Source organism: Gorilla gorilla, chromosome 9, assembly GCF_029281585.2.
Source record: "Gorilla gorilla gorilla isolate KB3781 chromosome 9, NHGRI_mGorGor1-v2.1_pri, whole genome shotgun sequence".
NCBI classification, from domain to species: Eukaryota; Metazoa; Chordata; class Mammalia; order Primates; family Hominidae; genus Gorilla; species Gorilla gorilla.
The window spans coordinates 11477268-11488555 of record NC_073233.2 but is presented as its reverse complement, the minus strand read 5'-3'; the positions used below and the strand labels follow the sequence as shown (position 1 = coordinate 11488555).

The 11288-nt window shown below is 36.1% G+C and overlaps 1 protein-coding gene across 1 annotated transcript; it reads left to right on the top strand.

Annotated features, from left to right (window-relative positions):
- Positions 1–3137: 3137 nt before the first annotated feature.
- Positions 3138–11066, top strand: OR52A1 (olfactory receptor family 52 subfamily A member 1). The gene is made up of 2 exons (XM_055355252.2): positions 3138–3448; positions 5200–11066. The coding sequence occupies exon 2, from the start codon at positions 5521–5523 to the stop codon at positions 6457–6459; it is 939 nt and encodes a 312-aa protein (XP_055211227.1). The 5' UTR covers positions 3138–3448; positions 5200–5520; the 3' UTR covers positions 6460–11066.
- Positions 11067–11288: the final 222 nt, after the last annotated feature.

Here is an 11288-nt window from a genome sequence, read left to right as displayed (position 1 = left end):
GCCAAAAGACCTGAATAGATATTTCTCAAAAGAAGCCATACAAATGGCCCAGAGGTATTTGAAAAAATGTTCAATATCACTAATCACCAGATAAATCAAAACCACAATGTGATATCATCTCACCTTAGTTAAAATAGCTTATAACAAAACAAAAGGAAATAACAGATGCTTGTGTGGATGTGGACAAAGGGAAACCCTCTTACACTGTTGGTGGGAGTACAAATTGGTACAGCAATTATGAAGGACAGTATGGAGATTTGTCAAAAATGTAAAGTAGAACTACCATATGATCCAGCAATATCACTCCTAGGTATATACCCTTAAAAGAAGAAATTAGTATGTCGAAGATATATCAGTACTCCCATCTTTATTATAGCACTATTCACAAATGCCAAGATTTGAAATCAACTGATGTATTCGTCAACAGATAAATGGACAAAGAAAATAATATATATATATACACACACACACACACACAATGGAATATTATTCAACCATAAAAAAGAATGAAATATTATCAATTACAGTAACATAAATGGTACTGAAAGCAATTATGTTACGTGAAATAAGCCAAGCACAGAAAGAAAAATATCACATGTTCTAACTCATGAGTGGAAGTTAAAAACGTGGATCTTATGAAGACAGAGAGTAGATTGGTAGTTACCGGTGGCTGGAGGGAAGAAAGGAAGGAGAAATGAAGCAAAAAAAACCTCCCACTCTCTCTCTCTCCCTCTGTGTGTATGTGTGCATATGTATGTATGTGTGTGTGTATATATATATATATTATATATATATAAATGTGAATATGTATGTATACATATAAATTTGTATGTATATGTATGTATGTATTACCACTGAACTGTACACTCAAAAATGGTAAAGATGGGCTGGGTGCGGTGGCCCATGCCTGTAATCTCAGCACTTTGGGAGGCCAAGGCAGGTGGATCATGAGGTCAGGAGTCCAAGACCAGCCTGATCAACATGGTGAAACCCTGTCTCTACTAAAAATACAAAAAATTAGCCAGGCGTGGTGGCAGGCGCCTGTAATCCCAGCTACTTGGGAGGCTTGGGCAGGAGAATCGCTTGAACCTGGGGGGGCGGAGGTTGCCGTGAGCCAAGATCCTACCACTGAACTCCAGCCTGGATGACGGAGCGAGACTCCGTCTCAAGGAAAAAAAAAAAAAAAAGTAAAGACGGTAAATTACATATGTATATTTTACCTTAATAAACATAAATTTAAAAAATATTCAGTAGGCCGGGCGCAGTGGCTCACGCCTGTGATCCCAGCACTTTGGGAGGCAGAGGCGGGTGGATCACGAGGTCGCGAGATCGAGACCATCCTGGCTAACACAGTGAAACCCCATCTCTACTAAAAAAATACAAAAAATTAGCCGGGCTTGGTGGCGGGTGCCTGTAGTCCCAGCTACTATGGAGGCTGAGGCGGGAGAATGGCGTGAACCCGGGGGGCGGAGCTTGCAGTGAGCAGAGATCAGAGGCCACTGCACTCCAGCCTGGGCGACAGAGAGAGACTCTGTCTCAAAAAAAAGAAAAAAAAATTTAGTAGACTAGCTAAAAAAATCTAGAGATAGGTATTGATTCATATGTAAAAGTCTTCCAATATTTACAAGTACAATGAAAAAAAAATACCCTTGAATTAAGTGTAGAACTCATTGACAATGTTTCAAAGGATGTGAGGGATAAACTAAAATTTGGACAGTACATGCTGTTCCTGTGTACTTGGAACAGAGGGAGAAAATCTGGGCTGGAAATATTGTTATAGGAGTTAGCACATGAAGGTGACAACTAAATTATTTGGAGTAGATGGAGTCACCAGGACATGTGAATAGTTTTAGAATGAAACGACCCAAGATAGAACTTTGGAGAGCCCCCAAATTTAAATAAAATCAGTATAAGAGAAGAGGAAGAAACCAAATAGTACACTAGTCTAAATTGTTTCTTAGTGACAAAAGAATAACCTGAATATTAGATTAGCTGCCTATATGCTCTCTAAATCAATTTCATTCAACATGCAACAGTACTATTGTTTTACGCTCCTTCACAGAGGAAATTCTGGAAAGAGCACATGGGGTTCCTTGCCTTTTCATCTGTATTCCTTGTTCTCCTGGAAATCCATTATAAATATTCTCCACCATTAGTATGCTTCCTAAATTTGCCAATGTCTAAACATTATATCAAGTGTGTCTTAGCTACATTCAAGAAAGCCTAGAAACCAGCTGTAAAATGTCAAGGAGAATAGTGTCATATGCATAAGTCTTGCTTAGAATTTATTAGATACTTACGTGATAAATGAAATTTTAATGCATAATCCCATTTTACTAATAATTTAAAGGTAAGACTATTTATAATTTTTTTCATTTCATGTAGAATATATAACATCTCCCTCATAAATAGTAGGAATATAATGACTGTTTTTTGAAAGAAAAGGAAGGAAGGAAAGTAACAAGGAAGAAAGAGAGAAAAGAGGAAATGGATACCAGTTTACTCATATGTTCAACAACTTGCTTCCAGCTTTACATTTGTAGGACTTAGAAATGTCCATTATAATTTGTCACTATAAGAATGTTACTTAATTTACTAAAAGATAAAAAAATACTTCAATAAAATAAAATGGGAAGAATGAGACTGAAGAAGACTGAGGAAGTAATTGTGTGGTAAAAAGTAGTTATGAATACAGATTTTTCTTTTCTTTCTGAATAAAAAGAGAAAAACCTTGCCTCAGTGAAAATGTCACCAAAATATTTATTTAAATAGAATGGAATTGGCATAGAAACATGTTTGCATTAAATGGGCTTTAGAATTTTGCAAATAGAAATGGCAGAAAAGGAACATAGCTTGTAAAAAAAAATTTTTGCATATCAATTATTCTGCATTTAGCCTGTGGGAAAAGAGAAAAAGAGAGAAAGGAGATTTCTGCAAGTGTAGAAATAATTACGGGGATATTAGGTGCCAGTGAACCCAAGAGGGCTGACTTAAAATTTGCTGGGTCCCTCGTGGTTTTGGCTATCAACTAGGAAATCCCTCATTTCATGCTCATAACTCCTCCTACTTCTCCACACATTCATAAAGGAACATTAAATTGGTGGCTAGCCACTTTTTTCTCCAATTCGAGCTCAATAAATTCATCCCGTGTTTCAGAATGCTACAGACCTCACTATGAGTTTTACTGGGGGATGAGCACACAAAGATGGTCTCAGACAGACTTCCAGAAGAAGAAGAAGATGTCCGTGTTAGAGATAAATGAAAAGTGTAAAAAGTCATCTGCAAAATGTCCACAGTATATTATATTGGCACATATCCTGGCACCAAACAGAGTAAAATTTATGACATTAGCTGGATGCTGTTACACAGAGTGCACACAGAAAGTAGAGCCATCGCAGAACCCACAACTTAAGGGAATGAAGCTGGAATCCTTGGAGAAGAAAAATTGGTGAGTGATGAATGAAAGTGTTATGAAAAATGGACAATATTCTTCAGGTATCTGGTAAGAGCAAAACCAGCTCTCAATAATAATTGAGGAGTAAGTCTCACGAATTCCAAGTTTCCTCCCCATAATTTAATTACCAGCTTCTCCAATAACTATCACTCTATCCAACTAACCAGGAACTTACATACACCACCACCTGCAACCCTGCTATCTGTGCCTGTTAGGTAGTACTCACATGTCAGCTCTTTAGTCTTGAATAAGTCAGACACTGTGATTGCCATTAAAGGATTCTTATTCTAATTGTGATTATCTTTGGAGAAGAAAAAATTTGCCCCTATTAGAAAAAGCCAGTGACTTATGGATGGGAGTGTCATAAAACTAAGCATTGGGGATCAAATCTGTGGAAATCACAGTATTTAACTGACCTACTAGTTTACGGTAAATGTATGTTAGCTGATACAGCCTCCCTGTCATGAAATGTCCTCTGCTGATTTGGTTCTTTCATTTGAAGTTTAGCAGCAGTTGAACATTTGTTGTTGAACATTTGAGTAAACTTGTATCCATTTCCTCTTTTCTCTTTCTTCCTTGTTACTTACCTTCCTTTTCTTTCAAAAAAAAAAAAAAGCTGCTTTTTCTTTCAAAGAACAGCTACTTCCTGAATTTCCAGCATATTGGTGACATGAAGTATACGGTTAGCTGATTCATGAGCTTACTGAGATAAAACAACTTTATTGAAATGTCTAGGAAAGAATGAAGTAACTTTACTTTTCACTGTATCACAAACATTTCTCTAATGTATAGCTTAAAATGTACTGATTCAAAATATGTAATTTTTAGAAAATAACTATTTGGATCAGAGAACTTTTATATAAAGCATAAGAGCCCACGTTTTTCAGAAAATTCAATCATCAGTGAAATTGAAAAGTGACTAAATTTTCTTTGATTATTCATAGTGCTTTTCTCAATTTTAGTATCCCAAAGTTTGTCCTGTCTTCCCTGTCTAGTTCTACATTTGACTTCTTCTAAGAAATCTGTCCTTTACCTTTTTTATTTTTACTAATTTCTTATGTCAGAGCTCACAAAATTATATAAGCATCTCACCTATATTTCATTAAGAACTAATGAGCCTTTATTGGGCTATATTATGCTAATTATAACTTTGAACATTTTAAAACCAGGAAACTGGACTCTATTCTGGCTAAATGATTCATTTGCCCATTATTCAGTATCTGTGGTTTATCAGGAGCAAGTTCTCTTGCTGTAGGCATTGCTGCTGCTCATCTTGTCCCTTAGCAGTTCCTTCTCTCTAGATATTCCATAAAGTGTATTAAAATTTTAAACTCACAACATTTCAAGAGTTTCAGCTGTTTAAAATATATAGGAAAAAATATAATTCCCTTTAACTTTAAAGAAATCTAAAAAGCAACCAGGAGCTTTGGCTCAGATTTGTCAAAAATATAAAGATTTCAATTATTTCTAAAGCATTCTCTTTACATTATTCTGAATATAAAAAGAAATATATTATGTTCTTGGGTGTCAATTATTTCTACCTCTATTCTCTTTCATTGGGAATTTTTACACCAATGTACTGGTCAGAGTCTGTTAATTTGCTTGTCTAAAATGTTCTTAAAGAAAATTGGAAATAGTTAAATACTAGAGGAATAGCTGAAATGTGAAATATGGAGAGGTTTATTAAACAAATTAAAATGCAATGTCCAATAAAAATAAACTTCTATTTTTTTTTTTGTCCACAGGTCTGGAAAGAAATAACAGACTTGCCAGTAGTCCAATCCCCTGTCCAGGTGATTTTGCTGGTTCTAATGTATTTGGATTGCCATGCACATAACATCCTATTACGGCACAGTGCCTGTGAATGCCCCACCTGAAAACAGTGATATATCTCCATGAATCCATCTTTTCCTTTCAAAACTGTGAATAAGATGGATGATTTTAGAGTTCTACCCAAATCAGACAGACTCAATATAATGAGTTTGGAGAAAATCAGAAAGCAGAAGAGGAACAGTAACACTGACTGAGAAACTTCTTTTGTTTGCATCAGGAGGCCCAAGGACATTATGTCCATTTCCAACATCACAGTCTACATGCCCTCTGTGTTGACACTAGTAGGGATCCCAGGCCTAGAATCTGTGCAGTGCTGGATTGGGATTCCATTCTGTGCCATTTATCTCATTGCTATGATTGGAAATTCCTTGCTTCTGAGCATCATCATATCTGAGCACAGTCTCCATGAGCCCTTGTACATTTTCTTAGGCATGCTAGGAGCCACAGACATTGCACTTGCTAGCAGCATTATGCCAAAGATGCTTGGAATATTCTGGTTTAATGTGCCTGAAATCTATTTTGATTCCTGCTTGCTTCAAATGTGGTTCATCCACACATTTCAGGGTATAGAGTCAGGCATCCTTGTGGCCATGGCCCTGGACCGTTATGTGGCCATCTGTTATCCACTAAGACATGCCAACATCTTCACCCACCAGCTTGTCATTCAGATAGGAACTATGGTCGTACTCAGGGCTGCTATTCTTGTAGCCCCATGCCTAGTACTGATAAAGTGCCGGTTTCAATTTTATCACACAACAGTCATCTCCCACTCCTACTGTGAGCATATGGCCATTGTGAAACTAGCAGCAGCAAATGTTCAAGTCAACAAAATCTATGGTTTGTTTGTGGCCTTCACTGTTGCAGGATTTGACCTCACATTCATCACATTGTCCTACATCCAGATATTTATCACAGTTTTTCGTTTGCCCCAGAAGGAGGCTAGGTTTAAAGCATTCAGTACCTGCATTGCTCACATCTGTGTCTTCCTCCAGTTCTACCTCCTTGCCTTCTTCTCCTTCTTCACACATAGGTTTGGGTCTCACATCCCCCCTTATATCCATATTCTCTTTTCTAGCATTTACTTGCTGGTCCCTCCATTTCTCAATCCACTTGTCTATGGTGCAAAGACCACACAGATTCGCATTCATGTGGTAAAAATGTTCTGTTCATAAAATCCACCTTAATTAATGCCTACATGCTTTTTTCTTTTGCAGTAGTAACCATATCAAAACAAAACAGAAATACATATTATTTGAGATGCCGGGTTTGTGAAATCTGCCAGCATAATAGCTGGTTTTAGATCATCATGGCTCATATCAATCAATGGGATTGTGAATTCTACCTGACTAATGAAAGTGAGAAGTGTGAAATGAGTGAAGTAGTGAATATATATTGTTTATTTTTTCTCTTTTATTCTTTAGCCCCTGGTTGAGTTATTCCTCTAAGAATATTTCTCCAGGAGGATTTATAAATTATGCCTTTGTCACTGAATTTAAATGCACCTAAGACTCGTTGTTCTGAAACATCCAGGTACTCAATGAAAACAAGTTATTGACTCTCATTTTCTTGATCATCCTTGCCTTAAAAAATAAATCAAAGGAAGTACATGTCAACTGTGTTCTTGTCAAAGAAAATCTTATGAATATCAAGAGACAATAAAGCCTAAAAATTTAAATACATTTTCAGAGTCATACAAGGAATTACAGGCACAAAAATTAGAACCAGGTGTTGCATTTCACACATCAATGTTGTTTTTTTTTTTGCTAACCTCAAAATTTACTTCTTTATTAATTCATCATTTTATAAAAAACCTGCAATATTAAAAATACTATACTACAGAATCGTGACATAATAGTAAATTTGGCACAGTGAATAATTCTCATGAGTTTGTACCTATGTAATCTGGAAAAGAGAGACTGAAAGGAAGAGAGGTAGGGAATGGGCAGGCAAGGGAAAGAAGAGAGAAATAACAAGTGTACGCATAGGATGTGGAGTTCAGAGAGAATGAAGCATTGAAATCTAACTAAAGCAGGGGAGTTGCATTTATTGTATTTTGTTTTTTGGTTAGGTAGTTACCTCTGATTCTTGAGGAATGATGGATGAGTAGCCAAGGAAGTAAGAACACATCATGCCAGGTAGATAGTAGAAGAGATTTAAACTAGGTAATGTAGTTTAAGGTAACTCTAGTTTTTTCAATATGGTATGAGTGCAAGGTAGAACTTGGGGAGACAAGGAAAATATGAATATCAAAAATGGCTATTAATGTTGTGCAGAGTTGCTGGACTTTATTCCAAAAGCTATAATGTGCCATTGGAGAGTATTCATTTGTTTGCTTGTGTTCTACAAGTAAGACGTGTGTGTGTGTGTGTGTGTGTGTGTGTCTGCTTGGGCATGTGGCAGCATACCACACAGCAAATATAAATAAGTCCAGGGCTATTGTGTTAGTGAAGAGGAGGACTATATTGTCTAAAATTAGTGGCATAAGAATTTACAGCTAGTTAATTGTTCTTGAAAAACCTCAGGTCATAGATCATTTTTTTCAAGGTTATGGAAAATATTCACATATGGGCAGATGTCCATACTTTGATTTACCAGATTAAAACCACTGCAAATATAAGAAATATTGGATTGCTTGTCATACACCTACCTGGTGGATCCTCTGGCTTCACGGATTAGGACTTAGCAGATATCCATGGCTGTTGAGAATGATTATAGAGGCTATCTTAAGGGATCTTTTGAGACTGTTTCAAGTTTCAATATCTACTAGAGCTAATTTTATTGGATTACCAACAGGGATAGTTTTTCTTAAGTAACATAATTTTCTCAAAAAAAATAGCCTCTGATGTTATTTCTTAATATTTTAGCCAGAATTCAGCAAACTTTTACATAAATGGCCAAATAATATATAGCTTAGGCTTTATGGAAAAAGAGGCAAATTCAAGAATATCATATAGGCATTAACATAACAAGATAGAAAAATGTATGTCCACAAATAATTTTTATGAAATTCAAACAATATTAACAATAATAATTGCATTGTCTTTAATTAAAGAAGGTCTACTAATTAAAATAATAGAATCCATTTTTTTTTCTACAGAGTAACAAAGTGTAGCTGAAAGTTAGAGTTTCCCCATCACCAAATTGATTACAAATATTCATCTGTAAAAATCATTCTTAACTAGTGGACTATAGAAAACAGGAAGTAGGCCAGGTTTGGGATGTTTAACAATTACCACTTTAAGCAGCACCACCAAAAATATGTGGTAATATAGGTCCAACAAAGAAACACAATGTGAAACTACAACATATTTGCACCATCTCCGAATTTTAATATCTCATAAAATATGTAGTCCAGAGTTCATATTGTTTAATTACTGTAGTCTTCAAATTTCAGGATCAGTCCCAAGCTAAGACTTACTAATAGAAAACAGAAGAAACAAATAGGTCATTACAAGGAAAAGAGGATAACCAGGACCCTCTAACCTCCCACACACTTGGACGGGGACAATTATTGAAAAACAATCTTTAATATAAAATTGCTTGAAAGATAATAATATTTTTTGTAAGGATAATTTTCAAGAAAGGTTTCTAGAAATCACAAAATTAACTTCCAGGAGATTACATCAATTTCAACAATGACTAAAATAATGTTTGCCTAAATTCTTAACAACACTAGTTATTACCGATATTTACCTTTGACAGTTTGATAGGTGAAATATGATTCCCTTTATAATTAGCATTTAACAAAGAAATATTTGTGCTGCTATCTTCTTTTCCGTTTGTACATTCTTTATGTGAAGTACTTCATTGTTTCCTTTGTTCATTTTTCTAATTTGTGTCCATTTATTTTCTTCTTGAGTTTAAAATTTGATGAGTAAATATTGAATTATTTCCAAGGGCTTTATTGCTCAGGACTTTACCAGAGGATTTCCAATAGGCTATTGGCATTTTCTAGTAGAAGTGACTTCAGGCATAAAGAAGAAAAGAAAAAGAAAAGTAAAAAGTCTTAACATTGGAGACCTTTGACCTATTAGGAGCAGAACACTTGGTGAAAAAAAAAAAAAAAATGCTTTCAGGCCGGGTGCGGTGGCTCACCCCTGTAATCCCAGCACTTTGGGAGACGGAGGTGGGTGGATCATGAGGTCAGGAGTTCAAGACCAGCCTGGCCAAGATGGTGAAACCCCATCTTTACCAAAAATACAAAAAATTAGACGGCCGTGGTGGGGGGGGTGCCTGTAATCCCAGCTACTCGGGAGGCTGAGGCAGGAGAACTGCTTGAACTCGGAGGGTGGAGCTTGCGGTGACCCGAGATGGTGCCACTGCACTCCAGCCTGGGTGACATAGTGAGACACCATCTCAAAAAAAAAAAAAAAAAGATCTCAGGAACTGACCCTTCTAGCTTTTTGCAGCCCTTCATTTAAATGTTCAATTTGGGAAAAATAACTTACAACATTTGGCTCATTTCCACCCTTCTTGGTAGAGAACTGTCCTTTGGCAACAAGCCTTCTATGCTGATATTCCTAAGCGGTCTCCATTTCAATGGGAGAATACATCAGTATTACCCTCAATTTATTGTTAAATGGACGACCTTTTGAGATTTGGTTAGCAGGCCTATTTGGCTTTAATACTAAGCTGTATGCCTGTATTTAAACAGTATTAAAAATGCAAGTGATTTCTAGCTACCCCTGAGGCTAAGGCAGGAGAATCGCTTGAACCCGGGAGGCAGAAGTTGCGGTGAGTCGAGATGTCTCCACTGCACTCCAGCCTGGGCGACAGAGCAAGACTCTGTCTCCGAGAAAAAAAAAAAAATACAGGTAATATTTTGTCCTACCACATCTATTTATAATTTCTAAAATTGCTCAGAATTTGTACTAATAAGGGTTCTTCGCAGTACAAAACCAATAGGTTATGCATACATATATGTATATACACATATATGCAGATATGTATACCTATACATATATATCTGTATCTATGTATCTATATGAGATAGATTAATTTTAAGAACCTGACTCACACAGTTATGAAGGCTGGCAAATCCAAAATCTGCAGGGAGAGCCCATAGGCTGGAGACTCAGGGAAGAGCCAGTGTTGTAATTTAAGTCCAAAGGCAGTCTCCTGGCAGAATTCTCTCTTGATTGGGGCAAGTCAGTCTTTTGTTCTATCCAGGCCTTCAACTGCTTGGAAGGCACATTATAAAGGTCAATATGCTTTACTCAAAGTTTATTAATTTAAATGCCAGTCTCATCCAGAAATACCTACACAGAAACATCCAGAATAATATCTGACCAGAATCTGGGCATTGTGCCCCAATCAAATTGACACATACAACTATTCAGTGTGAAAAAACCAAGGCAGAGAGCAGGTAAGTACAGCACCTCCCCACACCAGAGACTCAACATCATGGTTTACAAGTTACTAAAGAAGAATATTGGGACAAAATAAAGCTTGTAGGAATTCATCCACGTTCAACCATTGATGTGCTGATCTCAGTGTTGTAAAGATATCAATTCTCCTTAAATTTAATCTAGAAATGAAGAGTAATCTTAAGCAGAATGCTGTCAGACTTTTCTGGCATAAGTGCAAATGCTTTAAAAAAATATTTAATTAAAGAAGTAAAAACTGAAAGTGAAATGTATGATAGAGTTCTGATAAATACCTCTGCCCTATATTCTAAGATTTCGGATTTAGATGATGACTCTCTAAAGAGTCGAGGATGGGAACAGAGGACAGTAACTGTTGTCCCCTCCATGCAAGGTCTGAGACTAACATACACAATGACAATTGCACAACCTTTATTTGTAGTGAACACAACTTTTTAACATGAAAAATCCTAAGGAATATACAAATACAACAGATATCATGAATTAGTAAGTGAATTTAGCAAGTTTTAATGTAGGAAGTCTATGTAAAAATTGTTTGTAAATCTACATACTGGAATCCAATAATTAGAAAATAACAATAGTTTGCCATAAAGTGTAAAAACATAAGATACATAATT

Bases quoted from the DNA above. Each gene is read 5' to 3' on its own strand.
- OR52A1 (XM_055355252.2), top strand. From the start codon at position 5,521: ATGTCCATTTCCAACATCACAGTCTACATGCCCTCTGTGTTGACACTA.